The sequence below is a fragment of the Branchiostoma floridae genome, chromosome 12 (assembly GCF_000003815.2).
Source record: "Branchiostoma floridae strain S238N-H82 chromosome 12, Bfl_VNyyK, whole genome shotgun sequence".
Lineage (NCBI taxonomy): Eukaryota > Metazoa > Chordata > Leptocardii > Amphioxiformes > Branchiostomatidae > Branchiostoma > Branchiostoma floridae.
In genome coordinates, this window is record NC_049990.1 from 9778539 (window position 1) to 9788394 (window position 9856).

The 9856-nt window shown below is 42.0% G+C and overlaps 2 protein-coding genes across 3 annotated transcripts; both read left to right on the forward strand.

The window, feature by feature from the left end:
- The first annotated feature begins 1241 nt into the window (after window positions 1-1241).
- Window positions 1242-5394, forward strand: LOC118428178. 2 transcript variants are annotated; one of them, XM_035838171.1, is made up of 3 exons: window positions 1242-1344; window positions 2077-2388; window positions 4627-5394. In XM_035838171.1, the coding sequence occupies exons 2-3, from the start codon at window positions 2086-2088 to the stop codon at window positions 4918-4920; spliced, it is 597 nt and encodes a 198-aa protein (XP_035694064.1). In that variant the 5' UTR covers window positions 1242-1344; window positions 2077-2085; the 3' UTR covers window positions 4921-5394. The 2 variants fall into 2 exon arrangements, with proteins under 2 accessions (XP_035694064.1, XP_035694063.1); XM_035838170.1 differs by lacking the exon at window positions 1242-1344 and having other exon boundaries at window positions 1931-2388.
- A 2879-nt stretch (window positions 5395-8273) lies between these two features.
- On the forward strand, window positions 8274-9856 carry LOC118427530 (leucine-rich repeat-containing protein 40-like). Its single transcript, XM_035837367.1, has 2 exons — window positions 8274-9694; window positions 9796-9856. Exon 1 carries the CDS (start codon window positions 8291-8293, stop codon window positions 9680-9682), a length of 1392 nt encoding a protein of 463 aa, XP_035693260.1. The 5' UTR covers window positions 8274-8290; the 3' UTR covers window positions 9683-9694; window positions 9796-9856.

Sequence of the window (9856 nt, forward strand, 5' to 3'; positions counted from 1 at the left end):
AACTTGCTAGTACATTGTAGTAGGAATACCTGCCATCGTTCCCCGCACAATATGTCCTCCAGCCCGAACTACAGCAACAGACCTTGCTTTTTTGTTTTATTTTGAGTAACGGGTAAACCGCCTTCAGGCGTAACACGCCAATTTTGTACAGTAGGTACGGAGACCTCCCGTCTGTCATGCGGGACAGAGCCGCCTGGAGGAACTTTATTGTGTCACCGGAAGGATGACCTGAACTGAACTGAAGGTACGTACAAGCTGCGTAAGACCAGGCAGCAGGTATTCCACTCACATCAGGACGGATCTCTACTTTAATTTTCCGGTTCTCGAGGTGTGGCTCTCCTCAAATACGGGACCTCAAGCTTTACATCACATCGCGAAGAAGACATCCTTAAAACGAACCCAGGTACTCATTTTCACCTGAGTCTAGGGGGTAAATAAATAAAATGTCAATGACATTCCCCATGAGGGCACAGTATTGGGGACTGCTATGCACAGGGATTTGATACCAGAACATTCAGATTCTAACTCATCAACCTTAACCACAATACCACATTTCATTGTAATATTACTGTCAGACTCAGTGTACCGTAATGTCCATAATAGATTCAATGTGATTCTTATGCAAGCCAAAGTTGACAGAGTAGACGAAATCACAAAACAGTTGCGGTACACGGTATTTTAGGGCTCTCATAGCCTGCGGTGCATGTAACGTTAACATTATGTAATGTAAGTCCGCAACACATGAAGAAGCCTTAACTTAGCGGGGCATTGTATTGTGTATCAGACTATATGCATCGGTAGTAAAGAACAAGCAGATACATTGCACATTGAATTTACCTGACAACTTCTCGTAATCAACTAGCATGGCGGACGAACTTAAGTCATATAGTCACGTGAGTAAAAAAAAACACCCTATATCTCACCGTCATTGTTTCAACCTTGTTTGATTGTGACGTAACGAATCCATGGAACAGTCGCACAAACGAGGTCAGTTTCCAATTGTTTTTATGAGAGTAATTATAACGTAGTTTTAATGCAAAGCTAATAAATGAGCGAAGTGTAACAACAGAGTGAGGTTTGTAAATCGTTTAAATTCCGAGACTACTATTTTCATGTAGACTGGATAAAGGACACCAAAACGGCACACAAGAGGTAAACATTCGCCCCAAGGGAAAACTGCAACCGGTAGTACTGCATGCAATGTACCTTGGACAATCAGATGTTGAGATAATTATTCTTACCGTATATAAACCAGATCCTGTAATAGTGCATAGAAAATCATCCAGGGTATACGACGTCTAGTGTAGACAATCCATCCCTCTAACGGAGGTTGTCAAATTGTTGGTAAGCTTGGTCACAGCAATGTATCTTCCATATCAAAGTACTGCATGCATGGTGGGGGTTGGGCTTTTCTTCAGTGTAAATACAGTGTTTTGACTATCTCTTTGGACTTAGCGATAAAGACATGGTAGAAGAGGAGGGGCTAACGTAATTTTTTTATTGGTTTGTACAGGTGTTTAGCGTAAGATTCTTACAGTTTTACAGTAATACGATCTGAATAAAATGTGCAACCACGTGTATAACAGTGAACTCTCAATGTGTAGTCGACAATTTTGGTTTGACTACATTGGTAATGGCGTTTTATGCAACAAGATGTATGGGACTATGTTAAGTTAACCACTTGATTGATAGATTGACTGGTTGGTTATTAGCTTGCTTGGTTCATTGCCAAGGGTGATCTGTTTATTTTCCTTTATTGTATTAATCTTATACCACCAGGCCCCAATTGTTCTCCTTCCTATTCCGTGGACTTAACCTATGCCGTAATCAGCCTGCGCCTGAGCTACATTGCAAACACGCGGAAGACAGGATGTGCATCTGGCACTATTTTTTCTCCAATCATTCAACGTCGTAACACGAGCTCCCTACTTCAACACGTATGCGCAATGATCGCTCCCTGGTACAGAACAGAGAGCCTAGCCGGGACACAGCGCGTTCCTGTAACAGCTGGTGATGTGTTTTCAATGCCAAAAGGTTAGTTTACCATTGCTGTGACCGTCTCTGTTCTTTCCACAGCACACAAAAATGGACGCCACACAAATCAGGAATTCGTGGAAAACCAGCATCAACAAAATGAACGCTTCTCGCAGAAACATGAAGCTCCTACTGAAGGGAATCCACGACCAGATTCATCAACTGGAGGATGGCGGGAACGTGATTCCCATGGCAACCATCGCCCTACACCATCGTCTCGGTCGTCTGATAGAGATCCTTAATGACGTCATCGATATCCTGAAGACCTTGAGAAGAGTCATAAAACCGTCTGAAACGAACGACGACACTGTCGTTGTGGGAAATATTGCCAACATGGCGGCTGAGATATCGCAGGTGAGTGATGAATGCAAATTGCAATTCAATTCGTCCCTACAGACTTATTTACATCTATAATTACATTAACCGAGAGAAATCAAGACAGCAAAACTGAATATTCCATATTATCAGTACTCATACGATCAGTAATACTCTGCTGCTCTAGATAGCAATCAGCTGGTTTTACATAAGCTGGAACGATTTTAATGAGTTGATAGAATTAGGTCATTCCCCAAAGCTCGGCATATGCATATGGTGCCAAAATGTTAGATGTCTTCTACAAAGCATTCAACATGTTGTTTGCATCTTTCCACTTGGAGTTTCTAAACCCTGTTTTCCAATCTGTTGTGCACCAGTCTAAACCGCGGTGTAGATTAGCGCTATGTTCACAATTTCCCGGGCCAACACCAACATGCCCCCGTCTTTCGTCCTTTGATTTAAGGTCCCTGATTTGAGGTACAAGCGACAGGCGCTATGTCCACAATTTCACAGGTGGTCGCGAGCACACAAACTGAAACTCGATCGTGCATGTTCTATTCCTGTATCGCTACCACGAACTGCGGCAATTTCATACTATATTGCCGTTTGTTGTGTATGTTAGTGTGTACGACAAAGAATGTCTTTTGTATATTTGTGTGCTCTGTGTTACCTCGCGTAAAAATAATAGCATTTACACAACATTGTAATCATCTGGGATGCTCCGAGACATCGCCATAACGTTGCGTTTATCATTGAGTAAAGAAGTGAAGGTGAGAGTCACGAGCCAAGGATGGAACATACGGACACAATAACCGGTACTACATTCCTGATTATGTATGGTGCATTCTGCATGTACCTTCCCTCGTCCCTTAATTAGGTAAAGGCTAGTCTAGTGGAGCGACCAGTTGTTAGACTAGTCGGTCTCATCTCAGAAAGCATAGGGCAGGTTTGAATGAACAAAGAGGTTGTCATCACTCTGGCGAAGGAGGGACGGCATGAAGGACGAAATGTGCATTTTTGACGCCAATCTTTTGATTGTCGCTGTAAACGCAATGTCTATCAATTAATCGACAGCAGATAGTCTAGAAATGTAGGATACATAGGATATTCCACTAATCTGCTCCAGATCATACTCTGTCCTGCTCTGCTCTGCTCTACTCTACTGTACTCTACTGTACTCTACTGTACTCTACTCTATTCTACTCTACTGTACTCTACTCTACTCTACTGTACTCTACTCTACTGTACTCTACTCTGCTCTCTCTGCTCTGCTCTACTCTACTCTACTCTACTCTACTGTACTCTACTGTACTCTACTCTACTCTACTCTACTGTACTCTACTCTGCTCTACTGTACTCTACTCTGCTCTCTCTACTCTACTCTACTCTACTCTGCTCTGCTCTGCTCTACTCTACTCTACTCTACTCTACTCTACTCTACTCTACTCTACTCTACTCTATTCTACTCCAAAATGGATATTTGCTGATATGTAGTCACGAACGATGCTAAACACGGAATCAATCTATGTACGCCGTGTCAGGGACCTGACATGCGCTGACCCTGTGTCAAAGCGCGACTTCTGAACTGGGGCAGCAGGGTTTGTGACGTGCCAAGGTTTCTCTCTGAAAACCTCCCGTCTAGAATACAAACGGACTTTTAACTCTACAGGGAAGCTGTCAGGGTCAGCCTTGACAAAACAAGAACAAGTCAGCTGGTTTTCTGATGACTGCCCCCTCCCGAGTGAACAGAGAAGTATGTCTTTACCTTGATGTTGGGATGAGCCGTTGTTTGCTTAAAAGAGAGTTAAAAGCGAAGCAACATAACGATAATATAACTCTTATCCAGTTATTACGTCGGGATCTACTCCATTTTGACTTGAGTTAACTCAAACTCAGACAAATCAAGCATCATTTTAAGCAGGAAACCAAAACAGCAATCTTTTAAAATCTATAAAATCTAAGTGTGTGTGTGTGTACGTACGTCTCTCTTTCATTCTCTCATTCTCTCTCTCTTTCCTGTTCATGAGCATCATCTTTCGGAAAACAACAGTATTGCAGCATATCATAGATTGCTAGCTTGCCCTTCTCAATGATTTACTAGCAGCATACGGTAATTTTAAGCCTATTTCATCGTAAAATAGTGTAAGAATGAATTTTATAAAAAAAAGTCTACTAATCTAAAATGTATTGCACCTCATAATTTCGTCTAAAAGCTACCATATAAGACGTGAATAGCTGTTTAATACGAATTTTGCTGTTTACATGTCATTTCTACAGGACAGTACCCGGCTCCTTGATCTTTCCAACAAACTCCCGACCCCATCGGAAACTGAGGGCCATGCGATTGAACAAAGTATACTGGACGTTCACATGGCAATGGAAGACATTCTGAAGCAGTTGCGATCCATGACCGAAGAGGGCCGACGATGCACCGATAATCAGTTTCGGGAAATGTTCGGCAATCCTCGACTCCACCCGAGAACTGTCGACGCTCTCCAACGAAAATTGCCGGAGAGGTACATCCGGGACATTCCAGATGCCGTGCGAGAGCCAACGATTGCTGAAGGTTGAGAGGTTATGGTGAAATGTATACTTATTAACCTGTACAAAAGAATTTGCTTTGATCAGAATATAAATTTAAGAATTTCTGCTAAATCTAATTTGTGTGTCATTTTATAAAACTTGTGCTAGTCGGTATCGTTTCAAAGGGCCAATGTATCTTGCCCATGCTTGAAAGAAATATTTATTTTGTAAAAAGAATGCTCCCTCATTCTCTGCAAAAGGAGTATTAATGTAAGAGTCAGCACGGCAACCTGCTTGCTGTATTGAACATGAACTTATGCTTACATAATCGAAAACATTAGAAAACATGTTTGTACATCTATAGTATGCGTCCTTTTAATGTTCATAACAGCAGTTACGCCAAGAAGTGACACCCACAAAGTCTCAAAGTCCTAAATCGGGAACAATGAAGAGAACAAGATAAGAAAATTAGGCAGCTTACCTGTACATTATTACAAAAGCTCAATAAACAGACTCGAGAGGAACGAGTGTGTGCTTTGACGGGGAAGCTGTCACTAGGAAAATAACGGCGTAATCGATCAGCCAATGAGAACACATGTTATAAATAGCGTTATCAATGGCTAATAGGAACAATAATGATGATTGACAAGTTTTACTTTAAAGCCTCTAGAGGCATAAAATGTTTTGAAGGTGAAGGGACTGTGTAATGCAGTAACGACTCCGTGCAATAATATAAGGAAAAATCTTCAACCATTCAATATACCCTGCCAACAAGACACTCTTCATATCTTTGTATTCCAATGGGCTAAGTACAAAGTCTCTTGAACAAGCTTAAGGTATAGCTAACTATACACAGAAAATAACGTACCTAGATATACAGCATTATTCTCGCTACTTTGTACACATAAAGGGATAGATATATTAATACCTTGATTTTGCAATGGAAATTCTTAGCATTTGTTTAATGACGCTTTTCTATCTTTAGAAAAATGATCAGGGCAACTTACAGAAGGTCCTTTATGAGTGGTAACATTTGTTCAACCACTGTTTTCCTGTTATTGTACCAACCCTATGAATACAAAAACCACTTTGCTCCAGCTAAGTTGGTTTTGTCACAGAACGCAAAAATGCTTCTCAATATGGTCAGCCCTTAAATCTAGCGGCATGTGCATTCCTGAACCGTCTTTACACCACACATCTCATTGTTCAGTGAACTCATGGCACAACGCAACGGAAATACCGTAAAACGAACAACAAAGAGTCGGTTAACGAATTCAAATATTGTTTCAACGAGTCGTCACTGTCCAAGCAACTGGTGTTTCTTTGACATGATTCACTACAGCACAAAGGGACTTGTACAGTTCTTTCTTTGGTTCGAGTAAAGGCCCCACGGCCGGGTGACACGCAATGGGTGTGCTTCCCCCAGAAAGTAGGGAACGGTCAGGGGATGGTGAAAACACTTGTTTACTGCTTCTATTAGTAATTGGATTGTTCGGTCCTTGGTTGATGAAACTGAGTGCTGGACGAGTAGTATTTGTAAATCGCCCCACTGTCACTAACCACATAAACAGAGACAGGAGAATTTTGTTCTGATTTCATTATTTTCGAAAGGTATAGTAAATTAAAGAATTTTTCGTCCCATTCTATGTTCTATGTTTAGGCAAGATTTTGCAAAAATATCAATCGAACAACTCTTCCTCTGAACTCTCGATATATAATATCCTCCAAATGGCACAAATAAAGCATATTACCTATCAAGAGAATAAGGTGTCATTATATTATATTCTATCAACAAAGTTCAAAACCTCAAAGTATCAGCAGACACTGTTAACATGTCATATCATCATGTAAAATGTAGGTATATTCTTCTAAAGTAGAAATAGAGCCAATGAACGGCTGAAAGAAATGGCAGATCATTTTGAGGTTGAGCCCTCTTCTGGCTAACAAACTAACATCGAATATAGGACAGCAAGAAGTTTGTGACGGTGCTCTTCCACACCTTTGAGTATTTGTGCATACGTCACACCTATCAAAGGTACATAGCCTGTCTATCTGTACCTGCGTACTGTTTGCTCTACGCCGTTGACATGTCAACTGCGACAACTAGGAGAACAACATTTCCGAACATGGAACGACCTGGTGAGGTTTGGTAGTCAGGACTGGACGAAAAACGAAGGACTTGCTTGTGGTTTACAGGTACGTATATGGATTACATTTTAGATTTGTAGATTTCAGAAACATAATTATATAAGGACGATAGGAAACTGAAGCTGATGTGCTTTTATCGCAAAATTAAGTACAGCATCGAAATGAACATCGTTGTCGCGGGCGGTCGCAAACGTTGACACATGTAAAAGATAAGCATCAATATTTCGGTTGAAAGTGTGATTTTCTTGACCGCAAAGAAACTGATAAAGCTAATTTTGCGAGGAGTATACGTGACATATCTTCTGTGTACATTATGCTTGAGGATGCGTGAGAAACAACGATCATTGCACTTTGCATTCCTTGATCAGGCGTGCATGTAAAATAAATGTAGGATTCGGTGATTTGAAATATTCTTTACTGTTAAAAACTGTAGCTTTTATGGACTTTGGGTAGAGGATCGAAAATATTGCTATCAAGACCTTATTGAACCATGATGATTTGCATTAAAAGGCTGGGTACCCATGGGTTTTGACATAGCGTGAGCCATAATGGTTCTAGGACGTAATACATTGGGTGTCGATTTTTCACCCTCCTTCACTTTGCCCAAGGGATAGGTTTGACTCGAGCTCTTTTATTCCACTCTGCGTCTGACCACCCAATACATCAAGGCGAGAAGAAAGGGCTGTCCTACTTATGTTGTATCAAATATAGCTACGGACAAAGTGAAAACTGTTGCTCCTAAAGTACAATTCTTTGTTGTTGCGGCCCAGATACATACTATATGGAGCTTTATGAGTGCCATTCCGTGTCATTCCCTTCTCTGTGTGTCACAGGGGAATAGATCTGGAGTATAATACGAATCCCGAAAATTAAAACACCCACTGGTCTCATTAATTACTGAAAACAACCAAAAACATCCATAAACGACCAAAACTAAGCCGACAATAATCGAAAACATTTTACTAAATCAATCGAGGAAACATTTATGTGCCAGTGGGCAAAGAGGAAAAAGGTGCACGATAACATATTTACTTGTACTTCTCTATGGGAGACATGCTGAAACATTAACATTGCTTTTCTTTTAATTCGATATCTATCATAACCATGTTTTATCAGTACTGACGAATGTTACGTTTTTCTCTTGTAGAAACCAATCAAGTGGAAACCAAGATGACACCTATTCCTTCTTCATGAATTGGGTTCCTGAAGTTAGAGCCATAACAGGAGATAAACCACAATCATTCACGCTGCAATTGTTCAGACTGTTACCATGGCAACTGCAGTCCAGACAAGACAAGAGACATGGAAGAAGGACACAGGTCCACCCCAGTGCATGTTCCTAACCGAGCGGTCAAAGATATCAAACTTCACAAACTCAACTCATCTATATCTGACTGAAACCATTCCCGTACCTTACAAGTCTTGGACGCTCGTTCCGCAAGAGATCGGTCTGTTCCGCAAGCTTACAAGCCTCACGTTGTCCAACAACGCGTTATCGAAGAAGGCGATCGCCAACATTAGTCTTTGTGAGTCTCTAAAAACGCTGATCCTGACGAGTTGCAAGATCACTCATCTACCTGCTCAAATCAGCAGGCTGGTGAATTTAGAGACTCTGGACATCAGTTACAACGAGTTAACCCGCATACAGAGCTTCGTCTGTACCCTTCCAGCTCTAAAATCTCTCAGGGCCAGACATAACCGGATTTTTGACGTCAAGAATATCAGATCTTTGGTAAAGTCGAGAATCGTCACGCTAGATCTGAAGGGAAATTTGCTACAGTCCTTCAACACCAGATTCAGCAGGTCGAAAACGCTGCGATACTTGGACCTATCGGAGAACATCATCACTCATGTTATCTTCTTCAAAGATGACCTTCCGCTCTTAGAGAAGCTAGACTGTGAAGGGAACAAAATCACAGCTTTTAACGTCATGGAGCAACGGAAACTGAACACGCGAAGCAACCTGCGGTGGCTCTCTCTGGCCAAGAACTGTCTCAGGACCTTCCCGAATGCGGTTTTCAGGTTGACCTCACTGGAGGCACTAGATGTTTCTCAGAACACTTTTGTTTCCATCCCGAGAGAGGTGGAGGTTATGAAACATCTCAAGTCGTTCATCGCCTCACGGAACCACCTAAGAAGTTTACCACGTGAGTTGTTCTGCCTACCGCAGCTGAAGCTCGTCAACGTTGGTAACAACAGGCTCCACCATTGGCGACATGAATCATGGAATCCCGACGACGCCATCTTGTCTCAGGAGATGCACACCTTGATCTTGGCCGGGAACAAACTGGAAAGCGTTCCATCAGTGGTCTACAGTTTCCCGTCTCTAGAGCATCTAGACATGAGCAGAAATAAGCTCAGAAAGTTCCCAGTGATGTTCAAAAATAAAAAGAAGCCGGCGATCGTTTCGCTCGACTTGTCGCACAACAAGCTGAATCATTTCCCGTTCGAAGAGCTCGACAATCTCCGGAGACTTCGTCGCCTGAATCTTCACCACAACGAACTGACGGAGATTCCCGAGGACCTGACGAAGATGTGGTGCGAGAGTGAAGTGACGTTGGCGAACAATCCCATCAAATGGCCCCCGTTAGATATCTGCGTACAGGGTCTTCCCGCTATTGAAGAGTTTTACAAACTGGTAGGGCCGAAGAAGTCGACTTGAATAACGTATCCGGTTTCGGCTAGCCTGATTTAATCGCGCTTCTCAGGCCCGTCGTACATTGCGGGGAGGAGGCTACAAGCTCCGGATAGCGGAGTTTGCGTTACACAGACTAGGTTTCGGCATGTTCGGGAAATCTTCGGAATGAAAGAGTGCAATACACGACAATGCTTGCTG